The 27,999-nt window shown below is 38.8% G+C and overlaps 1 protein-coding gene across 4 annotated transcripts in view; it reads right to left on the reverse strand.

Moving 5' to 3' along the window:
• The window catches only part of Stk3 (serine/threonine kinase 3), a 250,777-nt gene that overhangs the window by 74,902 nt on the left and 147,876 nt on the right, over positions 1-27,999 (reverse strand). For all 4 annotated transcript variants that reach the window (XM_036208145.1, XM_036208144.1, XM_036208147.1 and 1 more), the window contains one exon: positions 21,069-21,194. In XM_036208145.1, coding sequence (XP_036064038.1) covers positions 21,069-21,194 — 126 coding nt within the window. The remainder of the gene's footprint in view (positions 1-21,068; positions 21,195-27,999) is intronic.

Genomic DNA, 27,999 nt, shown 5'->3' on the forward strand with positions numbered 1-27,999 from the left:
AAAGAGCAACAACTTGTTTAAAATGTTTTATATTGCTATAGATTTTAATTTATTACAAATTTAATTTTGTTATACTGTATGTATATTTCTACTCTTGATTAAGGTTATTATATTTATGCAGCTCATTTTAAATTATAATATATAATTAAGAAATACAAATTGATTAGTCATTTATGATAAACTTATAGTCATGTTAGCTAAGATTTTTAGGTATACATAGATATATTTAAATTAGGTAGGTAATCTTCAAACACTTCAAAGACACAGAATTTGGCATTTAAAATGTTTTTAAAAACTTAGACTTTCTGAACAGTGAGACACGTCTGTTCCTAGCAGCACCAATTTACTTCAAAGAAGATGATGGGCATCAAAGAAACTCCATATGGAGTTTGCTTTCCTTATGGTAAAAGTTAGCCATTTGTACAAGAAACTGTTCTTTCCTGAACTGCTTGACAAAATGTTGTACTGACTGGACATGCAGGACCCATGGAAAAATGACCACTAAATTTTGCCAAAACAAGGCGAGATGGTTCTTCAGGTTCCTGCTTCACAGAGGAGACTGCCAGATATTCTACAGGACACATAGAGAAGCAACTGAGAGACTCTAGGCCTATAGGCTGAAGATGGATGCTCCAACACTGCAGAGAAACTTTGGGTTTGTCTCTGTCATTCTAGATTTTTGGAATTTTCTTACTTCCTGTTTACTTAGGTAATATGATATCCTTCTGCGGTCTTTGATGTAGTTGAAGGCTAAATAGTTATAATTATTGTTTTCCTTGGTTATGATAAAATATAAATTAGATATGAAACCTCAGACTCACAAATATAGGATAGATAGAATATTCTTTAATTTTGACATATACAAATAGACTAGATATTATATCTGTAATTCTTGCTTGATAACTGTTCTATTGTAAGTAATTTTACTATGTGAAAGCTAAAACCTTCCTTTTTGATTAGACAGAAAAGGGGAAGTGCTGTGGGATGTCTTTCTGTACGCTGTGAATATGTGTTGCTCTGACTGGTTAATCAAGAAGCTCTGGCCTATGGCGATCAGGTTATAGTCAGGCAGGAAATCAAGAGACAAGAAGAGGAAAAGAGGGGCAGAGAAGACGCCAGCCTGCTGCCCAAGGAGCAACATGCCTGCAGACCAGTAATGCCTCAGCAACGTGGCAACATATAGATTAATAGAAATGGGTTAATTTAAGATGAAAGAGCTACCTAGCAAGAATTCTTAGCCATAGGCCATAGTTTGTAATTAACTTAAGCCTCTGAGTGATTATTTTATAAGCAGTTGTGGGACTACAAGGTTGGGCAGGATTGGAGAAACCTTTCAGCTACAGTGTTCCTTACTTACAATTACATTTTGACTACTTTGAATGCTCAGGTCAGAGATATAGGCTTACAATTGTAACAGATTATTTTTTCTAATTCCTTTTTAAAATTACATTTATATGTTTTGTATGTATGTGTGAGTGCATGTGCACCTGCCTGTGTGTTTGTCTGTGCACACTCGCCTGTGTGTGTGTGTGTGTGTGTGTGTGTGTGTGTGTGAGGTCAGAGGACCACTTGCAGGAGTGGGCTCTCTTCTTCTCTATATGGGTCCTAAGGATCAAATTGAGGTCATCAGGCTCAGAAGCAAGTGCTTCCCTCACTGAGCTACCTCATGGACCTTACTTTCCAATTCTAATTCTCAACAAATTATTCCATTTACATTGGTCTGAATGGCATCTCTCCCTTAAACTACTAATGCAGCCTTTTGTGTTCTGTTTCATTCTTGCCGTTTCCAATCTCTAAAAGAGATTCTTTCAAAAGATCACATCACATTATTCTGTCACTGTAAACTCTCCCTTTGCCTTTTCAGATGAAATCTTCATTGTGGTGGAATGTGACCTGGCCTTGCCACATGTGTCAATTCCATCTCCTGGCACATTCCTCCATGCTCACCACACTCCAGTTATGCTGGCCTCCTTAGTTGCTCCTCGATGAGTCTTTAAGTTGGCTCATCTTCCAGGCTGGAATGCTCTTCTATAATGCAGGGCCATCATTTATTTCCCTGACAACTCTACTCAAGTGCAATCTTCTCACAGAGGCTTTCTAGGACCAATGTAACTGACGCTTCCACCATTATCTACTGCTTTATCCTCTGTTCTTTACGCGTGGACACCAGCCTTCTCTGCCACTAGACTGAACGCTTGATGAAGACAAGAGACTTTTTAACTTCTAAATCCCTGCTACTATGATTATCTAAGTCTTAGTAGGAACATGAGATTATTTCACATGCAAAACAATTTATATTTCACCTACTAATTCATTTAGTGAGCATTTATTATACATTTGTAATGTATCAAGTAGTTCAGCAGTATTGGAGATACAGAGATGAGTAAGACATAGTTTTGTTCCATTTGTTTTTGTTTTTTTTTTTTTTTTAAATTAAGGAATTTGAGGTTTGGGAGAAATCTTCTGACATGTGAGCAATAAATTACGAGACAATCTCTTAAGTGCTCTCAGAAAGTGTTGACAACACAATGAGAATCCAAGGGCAGAGCCTCTGAGTTTGCTTTAGTAAGTGAAGAATGTCTCACAGAGGAAGCTGTCCTGATGTTAAATCTTTCCCCATAGAACATTAAACTTTTAACAACATATAGTAACTATACACACTTAGAGGAATCAGCAGGCTATTTTGATGCATATATATTTATATATAAAATGATAAAATTGGGTTGTTTCCATTACTTAGTGCTTGGGACCGCTGAGACTCTCTCTTCGAGGACGAGAAGGTAATACACAAACACAAACATAAATTTGAGCCACTCTCAGACACATCTGTTCTCAGCATACACACTACAGGATTGAATGCCATGTAACTTTCCCCAAGATACCTTGTTGCTATGCTGATTATATACTTAGCATATCATGCTTTAACTGTCTGTATGCCTGACTTACCTAAGTCCACCACTACACTATAAAATCTAAGAGCAGTGCAAGATTGTCCAGTATAAAGCATTGTTCTTTAAATTTCACTGAATGAATGTTAAAGCCCTCAGTTTGAGATAAGGACAAGCACAGAATTAAGGGAAAATAAAGTTATAGAGATGAAAGTTTTATTTAAAATATATTTGTGTGTAGGTGAGCCACTCCCAATGTTATGAGCATGGGAGAGCTGTCCCCACTACTTATCTGGCTTGTGGTGGCATGGGTGGGGGAGAGGTGCCCCCTCCCTCATCACCTGAGGTAGGTGGGAGAGCTGGCCCTGAGGTCATAAAAGCAGGAGAGCTGTCCAGCTCCTCGTCAGCTGCAGCACTCCATCTGGAGGAGTGACTCTTATACCTTGCCTGGGCAACACAGTAGAGCTGCCCTTTAAGATGTAGGTGTGGGAGAACCTACCCTGAGGATGTGGAAGTGGGAGAAATGCCCCCTCTCCCTCGACTTGCTCAGCAATACAAGGGGTGAACTAGCCAGGGCAATCACCCTGGTGGTGATAATGAGGGAGAGATGGCAGGCTGACCAACCCTGCAAGTACCCAGGCCCAGAACCAGGATTATGTGTTGACCATTCCAACACCCACCCCATCTGTGACCTGCTGCAGCAGGAAAATGGGGGGTGGGGGATCGGGGTTGAGGTCTTGTAGACCCAGAGCTGCAGGATCTCCATGACACTGGGCAGAAATGGGATGTCCAAGGAAGAGTCCCAGTGAGGGCCCAGCACAGACCAGGGGCCTCGAATCAGACCAATGGTTACTTGGGATGAATGCCCCACCTGTAAAAATCTGAGGATAAAGGAGTGTACTGTGTGACTCACTGTGTCACACTGCAGTTTCTATGACTAGATTCTCCCCTTCTTCCCTTTTTCTTTTCTATTTTTTCTCTTAAGTGAAATTTTTATTTTGTTTTGCTTTGGGGTAGGGAGAAAGATGGGATCAGGAAGGCAGAAACAATTATTATTGATCTTTCATTTAATAATGATAAAAATGGTTATCATGGGCTCGAGAGATGGCTCAGTGGTTAAGAGCACTGACTGCTCTTCCAGAGGTCCTGAGTTCAATTCCCAGCAATGGCTCACAACCATCTATAATGAGATCTGGTGCCCTCTTCTGGCCTGCAGGGACACATGTAGGCAGAATACTGTATAATATAATAAATAAATAAATCTTTAAAAAAAAATGGTTACCAGACTTTTAGTAGGCTACATCCATTTTCCTCTGTGAACTCAGTGAGATATTTATCTCTCTTATTCAAATGATGAATCTGAAGTTCAATTAAATTTAAATCTTTACCCAAAGTCACACAGTAAATAAGTAGAAAAATAAGGATTATAGTTATTTGTACCTGACACCAAATCTTGAATCAGGCTTTAAAATTACATGTAGTATTTGTAAGTCCAATTTAAATCACATTACAGCTTTGCTAAGGCATGTTCCATTTGCTGAGATAACAGACGAGGAAAATGCCAGTAAGCAGACTGACTTGTGCTTCAATCTTTTACTTAGTTTTTAAAAATTGGAATTTACGCTGTCTGGTACAGTGAGATGCAGTGAGAGTACAGGAGAAGTTACTCCCTTCAGTTTCATTTTAATGCTATTGTAACATCTTATCATAGTTGCAGCCCACTGACTCCCCAAACATTAAACACATTTTTATAAGTTGAACCGTTTGTCTCTTATCCTCCTAAACAACCATTTGTGATCATTGTGTTCAACAAGAGCCCTAACTTCCGTCTGGTACGAAATGGATTTCTACCGTCCATACAGTCTGCACTGGTGCTTCTGAATCTACGAGGGGACAGAGACGGTTTGCACCTTCAAATCCACAAATTAAGACATACAGCTACAAAACTGCTCATTCATTTAGAAAGGAAGGCTCTGTGACATATTATTTTTATATGCAGTCACTTTGCTAAAAGACACTAATTTACAAATAAATAGCCCAAAGAAGGGGAATTTTGACAAAGTAGCACACTCAATTCACAAATGTGAGTGAGACGTGAATGATGATTAATGAAATGCAGATGGAAAAAAATTATTTTATATGAAATTACAAAACTCAAACACTAATAAATTTGGTAATGGCATTGAAAACTTTTCAGCAACATTTTTTTTAAACCTACAACTCATGAACTCTGAATGTAATCTCTTGTATTTTAGATGACTGTTAATTTGAGATGGTTCTTAACACTTTCAGAACACAGCAGCCATGTGTGTTCCTTCGTGTTACATTCCTGAGAGAGAAAGGGCTGCAGAGCAGATGCTGCCGGGTTCCAGTAAGGGACACAACGGCACTTTCAATCAGAGGCCATCATTTGCCAGGAATGCAAAACAGAGCACTGACCATGATCCAGCTTGTGAATCACAAGGTCCGCATGGAATACAAATATTTGAAAACATTATTAGGAAATCCTACTCCACTCCTGGGGCTATAATAGTCTAAGAAAAATAGATACTTTGTATGAGGTATCTTTGTATCTGTGGCATTTCCTACCTTAACATTTTCTAAATATCCTGTTATAATCCACTAATGTTGAAAATAGTTACACAAAGATCTTATGAAGTATTTGCAACACTAATGAGAAAATTAGTCCTTTAGTACATAATCTAGTTAAGATATTCTAATATTTTAATTTTCTTAAGTGCCAGGGAACTCTTTCAAAGAAACCTCCCTTTAGAACTGCCATCTGCTTGTTTTGCCCTCTAGCTGACATTACCCACTCAGTCTGCAAATCTCCACACTCCAAAATACCTCCATGTCGCACTAGACAGCTGATGAAGATAAGTACAAACCTGTTCCAGAGGAACCCATACCATCATCTGAGATAAAAATCTAGCTAAAGGCTGGGTATCCCAAAGGTAATATTTAAATGCACACATGACTGAGAAGAGTAGGAGACAAGGGCATCTGCTGCTCGGAGTTAAGCTTAGAAAGCTAGTTTGTGGAGTCAAAGTCAAGAATAGTTGGTAGTCTTCTAGTCTGAGTGGGGTGTAAAGGTAGAAATATTCTGTCTAGAATGGAAATTACAGTGAATCTGATGCCCTCAGGAGACAGGCCTCACACACTGGGAGTCGGTATACACTGTGTAACCGAAGAGGGATAGGAACCTTGGGAGTAAAGAGTAAGCTGGAGACCGAGACAGAAGAGAAGACTGGTATAATATCATAATTGAGAGCAAGACGTCAGGGTAATTAGAGCCTATGCTAAGGGGGTGAAGTCCTGGCAGAAATTTTACAACCTGGATTTGAATCATGAAGGAAAACTGGTATTCTAAAAGTCTTTTGTGAAAATATAATGGGTCAAAAATAACTTCAATATGCTGGACCCAAAGAGACCAGAGTGACTCTAAAAAGGGATGTGTATGTGTGCACACAAGATCATGGGGTAGAGGAGCTGAGAGGTCTGCAAGGTGCAGACAGCTTGAGTCAGTGAGATGGAGCAGGAGACATGGGACTCTCCTGCTCTCTGCACAGCTGGTTCTGGAGCTGGAGGCTGTGGGGTGTGAGTGGGAAACAGCCCCCACTGGCTCATACATGTGAACACTTGGATCCCAGCTGAAAGCACTGTATGCAACTTTAAACACAGAGCCTTGCTAGAGTAAGAATGTCACCTGGGGTGGGCTCTGAGAGTTTTACAGGTTCACCCCACTTCCAGTTTATTGTCTCGGCTTCCTGAGTGATGAAATGTGAGCAGCCACCTTACTGTGTTGGCTGCCACTGCCATGCTCACCTCTTTATTATGAATTCTACTTCTGGAACCTTAAGCACATTAAACTTTCCTTCTATAGTAGCTTTGTGAGTCATGGTAGTTTATCCTAACAACAGAGAAGAAACTAATTGACTCACTGATGTTAGCATACTCTGTCAAAAATATATCAAATTAGTTCAGCTAGAAAAGGCAAAAATCAAATGACACCACTGTAAATTTGCTTGAGGAAACCCCTAGTTACCCTCTAGAGTGAGGGGGACTGCTGCAGTGACCCCGTGGAACACACCAGTGAGCCCCACTTGCACAAGAAGGACAGTACTGCCTTCTTACACAGAGCGCTGTCTGCTGTGTCTGTGCAGAGGAGGGTCAGTAACAGCTCGTTAGATCTGGTCTCACCACTACCCTGTTCAACCAACTGTGCTAAATACTGCTGAAAGACAAACAAAACAGAACATTCCCTTAAAGAGCAGTCCTAAGCACTCTTTTTGTTTTTTTTCCGAGACAGGGTTTCTCTGTGTAGCCCTGGCTGTCCTGGAACTCACTCTGTAGACCAGGTTGGCCTAAACTCACAGAGATCCATTTTCCTCTGTATCCCAAGGGGCTGGGATTAAAGATGAACACCACCACCACCCAGCTTAAGCACTTTTTCTATATCAGCTTGCAAACAGTATACACTGGCACTCAGTCACTCCGTATTATTGAGACTTGTGGCCCTGAAAGTCTGCACAATGTTCTCTTCTCACTGCTATCAGTAAGTGAAAGTCTGCACAAACAATGTTCTCTTCTCACTGCTATCAGTAAGTGGTCCTTCTACTTTAGTGCAAAACCAGAGCAGCAGCACATACAACTGCTGTCTTTAACAAACAGAAACTGGATGGATCTCTAACTTTTTGCATGTATGTAGGCATGCCTTAAAATGATATCAAAACATTCAGAAACTCCAGAAGTCATCACCAACTTGTTCATCAGGGAAAGAAGCCTGCTTGGTGAAAGCGCATGTGGGCAGGGCTGCAGAGGTTCATGGTCAAGGCTGTGCAAGCTCTTGGCATTATATGGAAAGTTCCTAAATGAGAGATTCTCTTCCATTGCTTGCGCATAACGCTAATGTGCAACACAGTGAGTTAAGTGGTAAAGCAACCCTTACTATGACTTTTATTTTTTTCCCACAGCCAAAAATCTGTCAAAGATTAGCAAAATATAAAAGGAACTTATAAAATCAGATGTTTTAAAACAATTTGAAGGCCAATGTATTGCTGTAAGCAATTCAAAAGTGTCCACAAGAGGGCACCACAGACATGAGACTAAAATATTTGCAGCTACTATAAATGACTGTGCTATTATTATAGTTTAATAAAAACAAGTATATTGTATAAAACACTGCCACTCCTTCTCAAGGAAAATAGATGTAATCAACATTCGGCAATTTCCGGAATAACTTACAAATAATAGATGAAGCTCAAAGAATAGTTATTAATTCCACAAAACCAACAAAATCCTATAATGGTAAATATTCACATCACTGTGTTCTAAATCCATTGTGTATGAAAATTAAGATATATCTTATGTTATAGAACAAATATTAAGGGCTAATTTGTCATGAAAAAATATTTTTCCTCTTATTATGTTCCTTTGTGAAACTTTACTACATACTTCATACAAGAAATATTATTTGCGTAGATTTAAAGTTGTTGCCATTACATAATTTTAACAAATCAACTTCAGAAATATACAATGCAAAAGACGAGAGCTTGAAATTCTCAGACGAAGGTTAGTCAGGGCAGCAAAAGTAATCTTCTTCCAATCCAGTCACATCACTTAAGTACTGTCAAAAACAGATTTATATATCAGGGTGTAACTAATAAGTCTATAAATGAAGACTCAGGTTGAGAATTCCTTATACACCATGCCCTGCAAGAAGCCATTTCCTTCTGACAATGTATACATTTAATCCCAACTCAATACAAATTGTAAGAGTTTAATATTTAAATGTCACAAAATGATCCTAAATATCATGTAAAAAGGCAAAGAGCCAGCCCCGTGTATTGAATAAGAAAGATAACACTGTCTAGCTTTTACAATTTTACTAATCAAGATGTCAGGATATTGTTAAAAAAAAATAAAATAAACTCTTATACCAGTGATATAACAATGAGTCAGAAGGAAGAGGTCAGGAGACCAACAGATGTGGTCAGCTGGTTTCTGAAAGATGAGCAAAGGCAACTCATGGAGAAAGGATGGTCTTTTAAGCATGTACTGGAGCAATTGAACAATCAAGGGGTGGCTAGGTACAGATGTTTAAAGAATTAATTTAATATATACCACAGACCTTAACAATACATGCAGAAGCTTAAAAATACTGAATAAAACCCAAGAGGAAAATCTGTGTTGGGTTGGGGATTTAGCTCAGTGGTAGAGGGCTTGCCTAGCAAGCACAAGGCCCTGGGTTCGATCCTCAGCTCGGCGAAAGAAAGAGAGAGAGAGAGAGAGAGAGAGAGAGAGAGAGAGAGACAGAAAGAGAGAGAGAAAGAGAGGAAGGAAGGAAGGAAGGAAGGAAGGAAGGAAGGAAGGAAGGAAGGAAGGAAGGAAGGAAGGAAGGGATAGAGAGAGAGAGAGAAAGCAAGCAAGCAAGCAAGTCTGTGTCTGACGTTGAATTCACAGAACTACAGAGCACTAATGAAAGGGGAAGGGCTGTTAGACGACCGATTTCTGGAGGGAAGACCAGACAAAGTGAACAAAACATTGGCAAAGTGAAAACAAAAACAAAAAACCTTATAACCAAATCACACAGAGAACTCAACAAATCAGTATTACAAAAACACAACCCCATTAAAGTGGGAAAAGTAATAAACAAGATATTGTGTCAAAGAAAAAAATACAAATGGTGAATAAACAAAGTTGCTCCACATCTATAACATTAAAGAATCAGAAATTAAAACAGAAAGCTCATGCAATACCTATTCAAATAGCTAAAATGTCAACGTCTGACACTGAGCTGCTACTGTATTGTAGTAACAGAAGCTCTCACTTGTTGTTGATAGAAACACAAAGGGACAACTCTGGAGCTGAACTGAAAGTGTCCCATAAAGCTAAACACATCACAACATGCAGTAAAAAATTCAATCCTAGCAATTCTTGGTTTTGTCTGTCACAGGCTTATATTTATGGTTACAGTTCATCACTGTGGGACCACAGAGGCAGAAGCTTAGGACAGCTGTTCACACCACACCTACAGCCAAGACACAGAGAGGAAGAGTTTAACTTCCTGCTTTCTGCACTCTTCTGCAGTCTAGAACCCCCTTCCCAGGGAATGGTGACTCTCACAGTGGCTGTCTTCCCTTCTCAGTGTAATCAAGAATATTCCCTACAGGCCTGGTCAGAAGCTACCTCCTAGGCGAGTCTAGACTGTGTCAAGTGCACTAAGCAATCACAGGATTTCCTTAACTGACTTGAAAACTTACCCCCCACAGAAGCCAGTAAAGCAATGTTCACAGAAAATGTACTCATAATTGCCCTCAAGCTAGTATGAAACTACTACTTTCTTCATTCAGTAGGTTAATAGACAAACTGTAGTACAATTAGGTGATATTTATATGCTTCACAAATAGTTAATAAGCTTCAGAAAGACACATAGGAATCTGAAATATATATTATTAAGTAAAAGACAATATACAAATGCTAATATAATACCTATTATATAATATTTCAGAAAAGGGCACAAGTGCAGATTGGACAGATCAACAGTTGCAAGTTTAAGGACCAGGGAAATCTGAATGAAAGCAGAGGTTGTGTGTCTGTGTGTCTAAAAACAGTCTGTCAAATGCAGCTAATCCCCCATCTCAGTCTTCTAGGTGCTGGGATTATGGTGCATTCAGCCTCCACAGGGACTTTCTTTTTTAGGGTGATGCAATTATTTTGTTTCTGACTGTAATGGTGGATGTGTGACACCATGTACTAATCAAAATCAACAGAACATTACATCATCAAAAGTGAACCTGAAGGAGGGTTAGGGAAGACAGTAAAGACACAGGACCTGAGTTCAAGCACTAGCCACATCAAAAAAGCCACGCATGGTAGTGTGAGCTTCTAATTTCCATGTTGGAAAAGTTCAAAGAGCCAGATCCTGGGGTTTGCTGGCCAGCTACCCTAGTCTACTTGGTGAACTCCAGGCCACTGGGAGACCCTGTCTCAAAAGAGATGTATGGTACCCAAGGAATAACATACACGCACGCACACGCGGACACACACACACCATGCACAAGTAAATACTCAAAGCGTATGTATACATTTACCTTGAAGTTAAGGGACCTGAAAACAGAAGACAAAATGTGAAGAAAACATAAGGTGAGCTGTATGATAAATGTATGGAAGAACTTCACTGCAGCCTATGGGGGGAAGGATTCTAACAACTTTAGAATTGAAAGAAAACTACAAGGTAAGGGGCTGTACTCAAGGGCTGCAGCTGACACCAGTGTTTCTTATGGGGAAATTAGCCAACAATTCTGAAATGCAAACTTCAGTAATGCATGATGGATGGTGGGAATTGGACTTCTCCAGTTCCCCGGGGCAGTGAGTGGTAAGCAAGCAAAAGGACAGAAATGAAATAATTTGTGTGGCGTGAGTAAAAATCAGACATCTGTCTGAACTCACAATTAATTTACTATAGATACAGAGGGACCCAGAGACTCATACAGCAAAAGATAAAAGAGAACATACCAGTTAGCATAGATATGCATGTCTGTTTATGCTTTGCAAACTGAGAGGGCACAGCCGCAACAGTACTGTATGCATAACAAGGCACACCCGACTCCAGTCTGTACTTCAATACTCGCCTCTAATAAGGAGAAGGGATCTCTGGAGCAGGAGGAGAGCTAGGACTAACATAAGGAAAGAAGGTGTATAAACAAGCAGAGCTCCTCCACATTTACAGGCCTGTGCCACAGCAACAGAGGAGTCAACAGAAAGAGATCCCAGTGGCCCAGTCTGGAACAACTGGGGAGGACAGAGGATTAAGGGAGTACAGACAAGTTATAACCTGGAATGTAAAGTGGGCTCCTGCCACCATCACTACACCCAGAGACCTAGTGCCCTGCGGCTTGGGCACTGACTGTTCTCTAGCTGTCTGCCTAGGAAGTGAACTCTCAGCCCTCATCAAAGAAGCTCCTCTTCACAGCAGCTGGAGACCACCACAGAAAACAACAACTGGTCATGGGGTTCTCGGGATCCCCAGTAGGCGTGTCTCTAACAAAACCAATGCACCTAACACTAGGGAACTTTACAGAAGGGGGGCGGACAGTAAGCACCAGTGCACCAGGAAGCCCGCTGAGAGACTGTCTCTCTCCTAGAGATGACACAGAGGCTCTCACAGCAATAGGGCTGCCCAATCCAGACCCCAACAATGGCAACACCAAGAGACTTGCTAATATGGGAGAGGGAAATCTCACAGGGCTCTACCTCTAGACAAAAGAACCGAAAGCTGATGACTAATATAGATATAATAAGATGAAAGGGCAGATTAATGAACCTACTTTTAAAGAGTAACAACTTGTTTAAAAATGTCTTACATTGCTATGGATTTTAGTTTATTGATACAAATTTAAACTTAATTTTATTATACTGTATATACATTTCTATTCTCATTTGAGGTATTATGTTTATGTAACTCATTTAGACTGTAATGGATAATTAAGAAATAGATTAATAATTAGTCATCTATGATAATCATACTTGTAGCCATGTTAGTTAAGTTTTCTAGATATATATAGATATATTTCAGATAGATGGGTAATCTTCAAACACTTCAAAGACCTACAGAATATGGCATTCAAAATGTTTTTAAAATTTAGACTTTCTGGACAATGAGACATGTCTGCTCCAGGCAGCACCAATTTACTTTAGAGAGGAGGATGGGCACTGAAGACACTATATGGAATTTATCTTCTTTTTGGCAAAAATGGCCATTTGGGCAAGAAACTGTTCTTGCCTGGACTGCTCGATCAAATGCACATACAGGACCCATAGGAAGGTGACCACTGAACTTTGCTTGGCAAAATGGTCCCTTCAGGTTCCTGCTTTGCAGAGGAAACTGCCAGACATTCTACAACACACTGAGAGAAGAGACTCTAGCCCTGTGGGCTAAAGACAGATGCCCCAACTTTACAAAGGAACACTAGGTGATTGTCCAGGCTGCCAACTGTCTCTGTCAAGACTCTCGAAAGTTGCTGTGTCCTTCTCCCATTTCTCAGGTAGTATTATATCCTTCTGAAGTCTTTGATGTAGTTAAAGATTAGATAGTTATAATTTTCCTTAGTTATGATAAAAGGTAAGTTAGGTATGAAACCTTAGACTCACAAATATAGGATAGATAGGATATCTTCTTTAATTTTTGCCAAATATAAATAGACTAGATATTGTAACTGTAATTCTTACTTGATAATTGTTTTGTTACATGTAATTTTACTATGTAAAAGTTAAAACCTTCCTTAAAAAAAAAAAAAAAGAGGGCCGTGGTGGCGCCCGCCTTTAATCCCAGCACTCAGGAGGCAGAGGCAGGGGGATCTCTGTGAGTTTGAGGCCAGCCAGGGCTACAGAGTGAGTTCCAAGACAGGCTCCAAAGCTACACTGAGAAACCCTGTCTCGAAATCCCCCCCCCAAAATAAAAATCAATAAAAAGAAAAAGAAAAGGGAAAATGCTGTGGATATCGCTCTGTATAAATAAAATGCTGATTGGCCAGTAGCCAGACAGGAAGTATAGGCGGGACAAACAAAAAAGAAAATTTTGGGAATAGGAAGGCTGAGTCTGAGAGATGCTGCCAGCCACCATGAAGAAAAACAGATGTTAAGATGCAGGTAAGCCAAGAGCTACGTGGCAACTTATAGATTAATAGAAACGGGTTAAGATATAAGAAAAGTTAACAAAAAGCCTGCCACGGCCATACAGTTGTAAGCAATACAAGTCTCTGTGTGTTTACTTGGTTGGGTCTGAGTGGCTGCGGGAGAGAGATTTGTCCTGACTGTGGGCCAGGCAGGACTGGAGAAAACTCCAGCTACAGATGACTGCTGAAAATAAAAGAATTATCTTCTCAGGGGTGAGCCCCAGGTTGGTTATACAATACCAAGTGGTCAACCCTGAGATTGTACACATGCAAGCGACATTAAACAGACTCAGTAAGCAGTATTAAGAGGGGTATGTGTACCAACAATAATGATTTTTAAAAAGGAGGCCATGAATTTGAAAGGAAATGATGGGCAGTGGAAAAATAGAGGTGTGAGAGGGAATTGCAGAAATGATGTAATTATACTTTAACTAAAATAAAATATAAATAACCACAAATAAATATTGATACAAATAAATAAATGGAGAGAACAGATAAACCTCCTATTTTTTCCCTCAAGAAAGTGGAGCATAACTCTCCATCCTGTGAGGTGTGCTATGTACTCTGACTTCATTCCAAGGAGTATGGTATAGAAACGCAGAGAGAGAAATTCTACTATTAAAAAATCTGGCAAATACTGTGCCAACCAGGTAATTGTAGTTAACACCAATAATGATAAATCATGTTGACCGAAAGTATTCTTAAAAAAAAAACATTTGTTTTATTTTTAATTGTGCGTATGCATGTGTGTCTATGTGTAAGTATTCATGGGTGAGTGCATGTACTCATAGAGGTCAGAAGAGGACAGAGGGTTCCCTGGAGCTAGGGTTACAGGCAGCTGTGAGATGCCCAACATATCAAACTTTGGTCTTCCCTGCAAGACCATTATATGCTTTTAACAACTGAGCTAAAAGCCAAGAGGTCAGAGCAATATCTGAGAGCTGAAAACCTTACCCTTCACTGCTGCTCTGTCTTCTTGTCTTTTAACTCTGCAATTGGCTCTGTGTTTCTTATTTAACAAGACGGTTATCTACACAGACAGTAAACATCTATTTAACTGGGATCCCTCAGAACTCCTCATGCTATCAAAAACAAGAAAATATCCTGAAAAACTGTGACATCAAGAGGGGTCTAAGGAAACGTGACAACTGGGAGCAGTATAGTATTTTGGTTAATCCTGAAACAGATAAAAGACATTAGACAAAAACCAAGTGAATGTGGATAGAGACTTCAGTTTAAATGTATAATCAGACAAATGTATCATCTAAGATGATGTTAGTAACATTGAAAACTGAAATTCAGGTACATGGAAACTATTGTTTTTGAAATTACTCTGTAAATGTAAAACTATTCAAAATAAAAACTTAATTAAAAATGAAAACTGAAACAATCCCTCACTTTCAAATTCAAACAAATATTTGGTGAGTATGTTGTGGCATCACTAAGTCAATGCTAGTTAACCTACAGGATGGTGGACATCATATTGGCTAACTAGCATCCCAATACAGAGCTTTTAATCGATGTCTTAGAGCCCAGTTTGAAACAAGAAACTTCCCAAAGGCAAATGTTAGGCATTGTCCTCACCATTATTGTTTTCAAAAGTCACCAGGTGGTTCAAATGTACAGACACAATCAAATAAACTAGTTACTCACTAAATAGTTTACTTATTTGATTAAGTATCACATACCCCTAGGAATTGCTTTTGCATTAGACAAAATGAAATCATACTGAGATAAAGCAGTTCATGTATTTAATTTTTATATGCACAGGAACTATTCATTTCATTTTTAATAAGAAACCTTTTTTACAATCCCTTATGAGAATATTTAGAGAATCCTAAGTAAAATTTAATATGTGTATGTTTAAAAACAAGAGCACTTAACCATACACTATTTTGAAATAGTACCCTTTATTCTATATTTTAAGCTCATATAGCAGGGGCCATTCATATAGGCTTGCTCTCTACTACATCAGTACTTCTTGCTAACAGTCAAATGTACTTTAAAGTTGTGTGTTATTAAAGAGTCAATCTGTTAATACACACTCTTTAAAAGGCAGATGCAATTGCCACAGGCAGTTCAAGGGTTTACAGTAAAACGAATAAATACGGAGGTTCTTTAATCTACTCACACTAGAAATGTGCTAATATCTTACAATGATATACAGGAAATAAATTCTTATGTAACACACCAAATTTTTTTAACTCTGTTGGGAAATGAAAAATAAAAATGTATTTGTCATTAAGCATTAGGGATGCTTTCACACAAAAGCATTGATGTTGGGAATAAGTATGTACTGATGAAAGCTATGTTTGTAATTTGATTAATTTAAAAACATCTGTACAAAAATTCCAGCACCTCTCAAGACAAGCTGTTCTAGAATACATATGGATCATGCTCACTACGTGCTCTCCTTTACACAGCCCTAGCTATGAACTTGCTGAAGTCAGAAGAACAGAAAGGCTATTAGAGGGATCGTTGGGAGGAGAACACAGCAGTCATGAAGAGTGGAGGGCGGGTACCAGGATAGAAAGGTCTAAACACGGAAGGGAACTAAGGTATGGAAAGTGTGGGGAAGAAGGGAAGGTAACCAAAACTAAGGATTAACAAAAAAGCCACATGGAGACTTACTACGTCATGAGCTTATTAAAAATACAACCATAAAAAGAATCTGAAGAGAGGTACCCTCTAAGAATGAGTTGATAATGGTCCTCCAAGAACCCATGGGTTCTTAAACCCCATACAGATATGGGATGCCTCAATATGGACTGTTGGTCAGGGAGCCCAAAGTTCTCCAAACAGAACAGGCTATTGCTACTGCTCGTTACTGTCCACCGGAACTTGACCCTTGGTGAAGAAAGCACATTCTATGGTCACAGCCAAACAGACATCAAGCTGGAGCTGAGCTGAATGCTTCCTCCACACCAGCTCGTCTTCAAGGTCTGGAAAGGTGCTCTTCAGGCTGCATGGGAAAAGTCACCAACAGGCTAACTCAGCTGTAAACCCTATGGGCCACAATAATGACCTACCAGGCAAGATGTGCCCTACAGTGAAAACAATAGTGTGACTTTGTGGGTAACCAACCACTCCACTGGAGAGAACTCATGCCAGGTATGGTGAATCTGCTCAGAAGCCCTTGACTAAGGGGGCCATAGGTCCTAGGGTTAACCTACTACTTGGGTTTTGACAAACAGTCATGTTGTCAAGTGTCTTCTAAATACTCATGTTTATACTCATAGATTACTCATTTGTCCAGTTTTCATCAGAGAAACAACTTCTTACTCAATCAGGTAGTACTTAAAGCAGAAACTCAAAACTACCCAAACTGATGCTGGAGTTTCGGCCAAATGAAACCCCAAAAGTGTAACAAATCAAAAGAATCCACCACTGTCATGAGGAAACAAGGTAAGCTGTGACTGACAGTAAGAAGTTGTAAAACAACCTTGACTCCACAACTACAGATGTTCAGATAAGCACAGTCCTGATTAACATGGCCATTATCCTACAGCTGTTCTCCTTTGTGGGGCAGGCAGAAAACACTAAATAAAATAAGTTGTTTTGTAAGAGAACTGCCCTCGATCACAGATGGTACCATTCTCCCACTGTCACCACTAAGAGCTCCGTATAGATGCTTTACTTGCTTTCCACTCCGTTTGTTGGTTTTTGTAATGCTACAGAAGTTTTACCTTCCTTTCTTGGATAACTTTAATTTACAACCCGGCAGAAAAAAGGAAAAAACTCATGGGTACTCAAAAAGGTCTTAATCACTAAATACATAAAGTTTTCTATAGATTTACTTACAAAGATATATTAAGTATCACCATATTACAAGTTTAATATTTAAAACTCAAAAAGGCTAAGAAATTACTGGCAGGCACATGAAATGTGAATTAGATTTAATTAGAATCTCAGGAGCAACACATGGATTTATACTTAGCCTTCTCTGAAACATTTCAAAATCAACAGCAAAGACATGAAAAAGGACACTCATGTGGACATTGAGCCAACATGGGGTAAGAAGCATCAGCAAAACAAAAACAAAAGCTAGAAAAAAGGCTGATAGTTAGAAGGCAGGTAAGCACAGCTTCCTAAAATGCCCATTTGCATTCAGAATTTAAGCTTTCAAGAAGAGAAGCAACAAGAAGCAAACAAATTCTGGCCCCAGAGCAATAAAATCCAATGTCATTTACAGTGTGGTTTTGCACAGAGCTACAGAGGGCATTTAGTGCTGCTCTCAAATATCACTGTACATCATATGGAGGCCACAACATATAATCAGGGAATTACAGCAAATACAAAGGAAAGAGAGAAGGCAAGCCCCACCCCCACCCCCAACCAATGATCATGAAAATGTGTCAATAAAGACAAACGAAGACATCTTGGATGTTAAATACTTGATATGAGAAAGCATAAAAAAGGTTAAATGAGAAGTTTGAGGAGATATGAAACATGAGACAGAGAGAATAAGATCACTGAAACTTTAATCAAGTTCAACAAAAATAAAAGACATTCCCGAGGGAAAGGAAGAGAAAGGGATGGAATTACCAAGAAACAATGACGATGACACAATAATAAATGAATCACACAGTAGTGAAGGCATTTCAGACAGAAAAAGCCAGAGGGCATCACACTATGCAATTTTGAAAAGTCCTACCATGACATTATCATAAAAAGTTTTAAACAGCAGGAATAAGGAGAGTCAAACATTCAACAGCTGAGATATCCAGAACAGCACCCATTTCAGCCTCAGCACACAGGAGAAGTACTGAAATGGAGCAAGGCCTTCGAACCCAGGAGCAACATTATTTCTAACCCAGAACTCAACCCTTAGTATATGAAGTGGATAAAAACATTATCACATATAGAAGGCCTGAAGAGAAAATCCAATGTTGGAGAGTACTGTGAAATGAGGCCCATAAGAGAAGGAAGAGACAAAGAAAGCATCAACCACAGCAGCAAACACGGTCAGCCGCACAGGTGAAGCAAAGGATTCTCCTGGGATGGTGCTGCAGGAAGTCTGAGGAGCACAGACTAGAAGTTATGGATAAAGAACACATGGCATAATAGCTATGGCTCACAGCTCCTGTATCTAGAAACCCACAGAACACGAAGAAAAACTCAGACAGGTATCAGAAATAGCATGTAATCCCACCATCTACACTTGCAAACAAGGTTTACTGCCACAGCTCTGTGTGCACCTCAGAGGGATTACCTCCAAGTAGGAGCTTAAGGAATTGTAACTTAGTCAACAATTTCATCTCAAATATAAATATATGCACCCTACTAATTCATTACACCACTTTTCAAGAAGTATATTTTTTTTAAGGTTTAAGTAAAAGTATCCACTAACATATGCATTAGGCCACAAAAGAAGTGTTTTAAAATATGGAGTTTGCTGGTGATCGCTGCCATTGTTCTGGTTCTTGGGCAGCAAAACAAGCAGCAGCAACAGCCAAGACAGCATACACCTGGCTGTGGTGCAAGCGCACCATGCTGCCACTCTGAGTATGCTGCACGAATGCCCAAACACACATGCTGATTGTTACAGCCTGAAAAGCCTGGAGCTCAGATAGAAAAAAGTGACCAGAACATTCCCACTGCTTTTCCAATGTCTCAGTACAATGAAAACAGCCCTTTCTAAGTTAGTGTGAAGCAATACAATATTTCTATTTAGCTGAAAGTATAAGTAGACAATCTGATATACGCATAAAAACAAAGATTTGTGCAACTCTGACTTAATGAGGTATTTGTAAGTTATGTTCACCATTTCATTTAATATAAAATTCTATATCCATTCAATTCCTTATACTTTAGTTAGTGAGCATTATGACAAAGGAAATATCTGAACTTCAGTGATAAATTACTTATCAAATTTTTAACTTACTTCTAAAGACTACAGATTCTCAGTGGTGCAATCTGTGCCTTACCTTATTAACTCTATTTGTTAGTGCCGTCCTTTTCACTTTTAAATAATTGAAGAACCATGTATAGAATGGCTGCCTTGTTACTTTGCCAAAATAGTGAGCTCTTCCAATAATTATGAACATTCAGACACACACACATACTCAATTCCCTATGTAAAATTTCAATAAACCATACCAACTTCGGTAAAAAAACATTGTGCCAAGCCTGATGATCCAAGTTCCATTCCCAAGACCCCACAGCGAAAGGAGAGGACAGACTCCTGCAAAACTGTCTCTGTCTTCCTTGACCTTGCCATGGCAAGTGTTCTCAAATGTGCACATGAGCACACACACACACACACACACACACACACACACACACACACGAGAGAGAGAGAGAGAGAGAGAGAGAGAGAGAGAGAGAGAGAGAGAGATGCACAAGAGCACACACACATATTTTTTTTTGAAAAATCAATTGATTAGTTTAAATACTATATGGCAATGAATACTACCTGTGCCCTAATTAGTAAGCTACAAATTGCATCTGCTACATCTTGACTACTACAGATAAATTAGCATATTCTAAATGAAAACAAGAAAGCCCTGTATGCCTACAATTTTATGCATAAACTTTATCAAACTTTGTGTTGATCTGTTTAAAAACAAGTGTAAGTTTTGTGAAAATATCTGACTTTTATAAACAGCAAAAGCACCACTTTAATGACAAACTGGTTTTCCAGTGACATCAGGTGTTGTATAGCTCTGTGAGAACTGGAATGTCCCCAGAAACCTCCTGTCGGCAGAAGGAAATGGCTGAATCTGGTGCCAGCCAGGAGGAGCTTGCCTCTGACTTGTCAGGACAGACTGGAGCATAGACACTAGCGGCCAGACCACACCTCGACCAACACTGCTTAGCTGTGACCAACACCTCTTGCTCTCTATTCAAACCTGCGACTCATGTCAGGACCCTGGAGATGAACTTGAGGGACGGAGATACTTCTTGGAACTCTTTCTTCGCTCTTCTTCCCAGTGTGCTCATTGAGAATCAGTTCTCCTCTCTCTGCTTTTGACTACCTGTTTAACTGACCTATTCACTAGCTGTTTACTCCACCCAGGCCCTGACCCTAACAGTTCTGGTTACAATGGTTAGACACTGGTTATTTGTATACATGTAGGAGCAGAAGTGAATCATCTAATTCTGCGTGTAATAGTTTAGAAAACTACCAACTGTTTTACACAGTGTGGACCATTTTATAGTCAATGAATAGAGGATCCATTTCTCCAGATATCCAGCAGCACTGACTATTTTCACAGCATAGTTGATGGCCAGTTAAAGAAAATTACAGATGGTAAGACACAAACTGTCCAAGTCCAGATTAAACCCTGTAAAGTCTTGCTGTATCAACTTTATATTCCACTAACCACTGCTTCTTAAAACACCAGAGAAAGGATAGCAAAAGAAATATTTTAAGGATTTAATAAATGCCTCACTTGCATGATGAATTAGTAAGTGCTATCTAAAGATTATAAGAAACAAAATAAAATCACTTAAGAGTGACCCGGATGATCTAAAACATCAGCTTTCTGAGACTGACACGAACCGGACTTTCTTCCTCTTCTTCTGGCTCCCGCCGCTGCTCCTGCTGCCTTTTGGCTTTGATCTCCATGGCTTCTGTGATCAGGTCTCTCAGTATTGACACAGGCTTTGCACTCTTGATAAAATGATGCTATAAAGGCAAAGTTAAATGGTATGAATTCAGATTTTTTTTCAATTATAGCCAACAAATACTAAAACACACATAACTGGTAACTAGCATCACAAGCTTCAATAATATTTTATACAACTAATGTTAACTATGAAAATAGTCTTTTGTTTGCCTTAGGAAAAATGTTTATGAGTCCACTTGTTTAAAAAAAATCTAAGCACACACATAAAAAATACTCCTGTTAATAAATTTAAATGACCTTAAAGATAAAATTGTTAAAAGAAAGTGGGCATTAGGTGGTAAAAGTTTTCAAATATTTCAGCAGATTAATGATTACAGGTAAAAATAAACTTATTTTGGAATAATCTGATGGCCAAACAAAAGGGAACTAACTTGTTACTTTTACATCATCCTTACTCTGTCATGTCTTGAATTATTTAGTCGCTTACAGGGTAGACAGAAAAAGAACTTCCTAACTCCCGCCTCATTTCAGTCTATTGCCTCTTTCTTTACTTCCCTCATCTAGCTAAGAAATGACAATATTCTCTATTATTTTATAAGCTGTGCACTTTGATAAGCAAAAGGAAAGCCATCAGAAGAGACTAGAACTCTTTTTAATTATATCTTAAAATGTGTGTGTGTGTGTGTGTGTGTGTGTGTGTGTGTGGGTGGGTGTGTGTGGGAGGGTGTGGGGGGATGTGTGGGTGTGTGTAGCACATGTGGAGTCAGCTCTCTCTTTCCTTCTGCCACGCGGGTCCCAAGGATTTAAGCTAGGTTATCATTCCTGGCAGCAAGGGCCTGCACTAGCTAAGTTACCCCACTAGTCTTGAGTAGACCTAAACTCTTCACTGAGGAGAAGAGCATGAGAGACAGTAGAAATACATGGAACAGATAAACTTGGTTTTTTGAGGTAATACTGTAGCTTCAAAATGCAATGCTCATAATTATTTGCCAGTATATATAATCAGAGGAAAACAACCTTGTTTATTTTAATAAAGATTAATAGAACACACAAAAAGTACAGAGACAGCTAGCCAAACTAGTGGACCAATAGCTGAGGAGCCCCCATGGTACTGGACTAGGCCCTCTGGATAAGAGAGGCAGTGGATCAGAACCTGTCCCTAGTGCATGAGCCGGCTTTTTGGAGACTAGTGCCTATGGTGAGACACTTTGTGCAGCCTTGGTGCAGGAAGGAGGGGCTTGGACTTGCCTCAACTGAATGTACCAGGCTCTGCTGACTCTCCATGGGAGACCTTGCCCTGGAGGAGGTGAGAATAAGGGGTATGGGGTGTAGGGGGGAGGCTGGTGGGTGGGAGGAGGGAGGACAGAAGAATCTGTGGTTGGTATGTAAAATGAATAGAAAATCTCTTAATAATTTTAAAAAAGAAAAAAATGGGAAACATTTTTACAGTAGAAAAAAATAAATTCAGCTTTTGCCCATACTAGACCCTAGAATCTTAACCACCAGAATGATTTTTCAGTCATAATTAGAAATTTATATTATTACATTATATATGGGGTTTCTGTACTGATAATTCCATGAAGACACAGAAAAACAATCTATTGGAAGTGAAATCTACAGTTATAGCATACTACATGTCTGGATTAGATAGAAATATGTTCTATGATCATAATGATACTAATGGCAGTTGTGACATTATTTTCAGCTTTTTAAAAATTATTTTAGACAGGGAAGGGGTCCTTCTTCTCTGTTTCTTCCTGAGGTTGTGTGAATCTTTTGGAACCAGATTTTGCTAATCTTAGGCTACTATGAGATACTGATGGGACGTAGGCTTAGCTATTATATTTTGACCATAAAGGGTGACATTTTCATGTCATATTTTCTCTCAAACCTGTAGTTTAGAAGTTCCTTTGAGTTTTGATGCACATGGTAACTTTATAGGACTTGAGGGGAAGATAAAAATGCATTTGTAGTACAGGTAATGAAAGTGACTTGATTGCCTGGTTATTCACAAAAATGGTGAAATCCCCTGCCTCATTTATCCTTGCTTCCTTGTCTTTCAGGCACTGGGAGGTTTTCCAGATATCACTCTTGACCATTATAGACATAAATCTTGTTTTAACTACTTGGTGCTTTATGCAAACAGTTGTTTGCTTGTCTTATTTTTTCCCACTTCAAAAAGTGAGGACACCTAAACTCTGGTCCTACATGGTTAACGTGTAAACTCAGCAGACAAATTAATTCAGCTGAGTCTTTACACAAGTTCATGTAATACATTAGGAGAGAGCAAATTGTGCTTGTCGACTATATCTTATTGTATCCTAGCTGTGCAAAAAAATACTGTTTTGGGGTATGTTATTATATTTTTTAATAAAGACTTTGAGTGTGTAATAAAGGATAACTCTTCATTCAGACTCCTTTCTGAACTGATGCGCTGATCTGAGAAGAGCACATAGTTTGGTCTAAGAAAGATGTTAGGGAAAGAGTTCTAGAGTTGGACTCCACACAATCAGTGAGTCACTCATTCATCACTGAACATTGAACATCGTGGTCATTATTCTCTGCACCTGGAAACTTAAGGACATAAGAGGCATAAAGCCTTCTGCAACAGTTCACCTGTTTTATGTAAGTAAAATTATTATTTTATAAAAACAAAAAATTTAATTTTTATCATTAAATTGCATAAAAGAAAGTTTTATTCCATTAGGATGATTGTTTCTAGGTATTATTATATTGCTATCACTGTGTTTACAAACCCTTTGTATTATCCAAGAATAGAGAAACTTTTCAAGTAACTGTAAAGTAGCAGAGTGAGAGACACAGCTAACCTCTTTTTACCTTTCTTTTCCACAATTTTGGGGTGTGGTTATGTAACAAAGACCTTGGACAGCACTATCACAGAAGAGATCAGTCATTGTTCCATTAATTTAAATTAACATATAACTCATAACTAAACTATGTATTTAACCAGACAATAAATCTTCTAATTGAAAAAATAATAATAAACTCAGATAAAAAAAATCTAGTGATGAAGAAATTATAGACACTCGGAAGGGGTTTTAACTTGGTAAACAGATTATTTGTTAAAACTATCAAGAAAAAAACTGTCAAGTAAGGGGAAAAAACACTGTAAGTAAGAACCTTAGCATCATTTCAAAGTCCTAGGATTGATGACAAGGAATCAATTCTTTATCACAGTTAAAGATTCCATCAGATAAACTACTCTACTGACAAGTCCGCAAAGATCCTAGAATCCACCCAGACAGAGCTCTGCTGGACCCTGCACTAGCTGTTGGGCAAAGCTCCAGATCGCTCGCCCTCTTTTTTCAGCTGGTTGGGAAGGCCTGGGTGAGTTTTTGCTGTGAATGTGAACACCTGTGCTATGTGCCACTTCTTAGGCAGAGCAACCATAAAGTACTGAGCATCTACTTCTCCATGACCACCTCCTTCTGTGCCACAGGGTACTTGTGATAACTTCCACCAACTACAAGAAAAAAGGTAGTGTGCAGAGAATAAGGACCACCCAAGAAAGGAGGAAGAGGGTCAAAAAATGTTCATTGCCCTTTAGGAATTTACTACCTAAAATTAGGAAGACAAATACATAGTTTAAAATTTAATTATGATATACAAGTTACATTCATGATGGTTTAGCACAAGCTCCACATTAAAGAGATGTAGAAACAAGCTGGGAATATGGCTCAATGGCCGACTGCAAGTATGGCATACCCTGGGTCCTGGGTTCAATTTACAGCAGCACCTATCTGTCCCATAAGACATGGTGCTGTAAGATAATGCCCTTCTACACTGGTTTAATGCTGATTGGCCAGTAGCCAGGTAGGAAGTATAGGCAGGCTGAGCAGATGAGGAGAATTCTGGGAAGAGGAAAGGCAGAGTGAGGAGTTGCCAGCCAGATACAGATGAAGCAAGATGACATGGCAGAAAAGGAACTGAGAAAAGGAACCAAGCCACGTGGCTAAACATAAATAAGAATTGTGGGTTAATTTAAGTGCAAGAGATAGTCAGTAATAAGCCTGAGCTAATGGCCGATTAGTTATAATTAATATAAGCTTCTAAGTGATTATTTCATAAGCGGACTGTGGGACTGCAGGTCCAGGTGGGACTGGATGGGACTGGGCGGGACCAGAGAAAACTTTCAAATACAACAAGGTATTCACAGTATGAAGAAAACAAACAAACAAACAAAAAGATACAAAAATGAAGATGTATGAAAGAACTTAGTGGGAAATTTGTGTAGTCCAGTCAATAACACTACTTCAATGTTCTATGAGCCTGGATAGGATTAACAGCCAAGCAATTGGGGTAAATGCTTAGGATGAAAAGCCTGGATTTTTATCTGAGAACAGGCTTTAATAAACAAGTAAGAGAATAACATATAGGGAAATGTTGATACCATAATTTTGCAATGCAATTCAGTAACGAAATGCAGTGGCAAGATACAAGTAAAAATCACCGAGAGCCTGAGGTATAAAATGCAGCTGCTAAAATAGAAAAGAAATAAATCTGATGGGAAATGAGAAAGATTTGGTGGCAACAAAGTATCAGTCAAACAAAAAGAATAGAAATAACATGATGGTCAAACTTTTCAGATTCTGGAGCCCTTTGGATTTTAAATGCTTTAATTAGGGATATTCAACTTGAAAGTCACATATCTATCCAAATCCAAACAATAAAATCTGAACACTTGTGGCCTTCAGCATTTAGGTGGGGGACATCCAACCAGTGTAAACAGAACTATAAAAACAGAACCAACAGAATTATAACCTTCAAAAATGTATAAACATCTCAACCTGGACTATACTTTGTTATCTTCTCAGGGGAAACTGAAGCAACACTTTAAGCCATACCTCAGTTCCAAAGTGTATCTTAACTTTGTGTCATTTATTATAAATTCACAACAATGTTCTGCTTAGAGCTAAATGTCTGAACCTCAAACATCTCCATCTGTCCAGTTCCATGTGTTTTCCTGCTTTCTCTGTAACTGATCTACGTACAACTGTGGTCCACAAAGAGGAACTGGTGGGCCAGGCATGGAGGCACACCTGTAATCACAGGGAGCTGGTGAGTTCAAGGATAACCTAAGTGCTACACAGAAAGTCTCCATGTCACACACTTGCGTGCGGGCGCACACACACACACACACACACACACACACACACACACACAGTAGAGAAAGAAAAAGAAACAAGGAAACCACCTAGAAAAATTAAAGTGGTAGTTGAAGAACAGTACTATATTATTTGAGTTGAGCATTCTGTGTGGTCAGATGTCGTTCTGTCATACACATTGGCACATTTTTAAATAGGCATTTTTTTAAAAAATGCAGAGATGTAACATTGAAATTGTAAAACAACATTTAAACAAGTGCAGAAAACAAGGTAGTAAAAAGAAAGCACAGCAACTGTCATGAATAAGGCATTAGCATACGATTATATGCCACTGTAAATCAATAGAGCAAATTCCCATTTACTTTTAAATCCTAAATTCATGGGTTCAATAGTTCAAGCACATGCTTCTTACATGAGATGATACATTCATACTAAGTACATCTCACTCACGTTTCTTGTAAGAGGCACACTAAAAGAACTTGGGTTAAAGATAAGCAATGATGGGTGACAGTTGTGTGGCCTGGTCTGTTTGTGGGGCCCCTAGCAGTGGGATGAGGATCTGTCCCTGGCCCATGAGCTGGCTCTTTGGAACCTATTCCCTATGGTGGGATGCCTTGCTCAACCTTGATGTAGTGGGGAGGAGCTTGGTCCTGCCTCAGCTTGATACGCCATGCTTTGTTGTCTCTCATTGGAGGCCTTACCCTTTCTGATGAATGGAAGAAGTGGGTAGGAAAAAGTGGAGGAAGGGACTTGGGGGAGAGGAGGGTGAGGAAACTGTGGCTGGTATGTAAAATAAATAAAATTAAATTTAAAAAAAGATAGGCAATGAAATACTGGCCAAATATAAAGTGTTACAAATGATATGATCAAAAAGAACACAACACAAAGAAGAAAAGTAAAACAATATGTATATTAATAAAGCACATAATATAAAAATCACATTTTGCTAAATGCCAGAATGCCGACATGGCTTTAAGTATGAGAAGAGAATGAACAAGACAAGACTACACCTAAAATTGGGGTAGAATATACAAGGAAACTTGCCCATTTTGAGGGGGCATGGAATTAAACTAAATCTCCACCACAGAAATGTCAAGATAAATTCCAAATAGATTAGGGGATTAAGTACTTTTTAAAACTGGACACATGAAAACACTACAAAATAATGTAAGGATATTCAAATATTAATTTAATGCCACTGGAAGACAAAAAGATGATATGAATAGACATAATTTAGAATGAGATGTGGGCCATTTATATGAAGGGTGTTTTTTAAAAAAACTTCAAAATAATAAGGTGAAAATACCAAATTCTAAAAGGAAATGAAGTTTTGCTGTCTCTAAATTAAAAATTTAAACCAAAAGTGGATAAAGAACTTACCTAAGCTAATAAAAGAACAGAAATTACCTTTAAATCAATCATCATAGTCTTTCTTTTTAAAATGTATCTATTTTTTGAGAATTTCATACGTAAGTGCTATACTTATATCATCCCCCCTTGTCCCTCTAATTCCTCCCATATTCCTGAATCTTTTTCAATTTTATGGCCTCATTTTCTTTAATTATTATTGGTACACACACATTTGTAAATACAGCCTGCTGAGTTCATTTAGTGTTGCTCATATATGTCTATTTAAGGTGGCCACTTGGGACTGAATAAACTATTGGGGCTCACCCCTGGAGAAGAGTGATTCTCCCTTTCTCAGCAGCCATTAACTGCCTGTACCTATTAATCTGGG

Source organism: Onychomys torridus, chromosome 16, assembly GCF_903995425.1.
Source record: "Onychomys torridus chromosome 16, mOncTor1.1, whole genome shotgun sequence".
Taxonomy (NCBI): domain Eukaryota; kingdom Metazoa; phylum Chordata; class Mammalia; order Rodentia; family Cricetidae; genus Onychomys; species Onychomys torridus.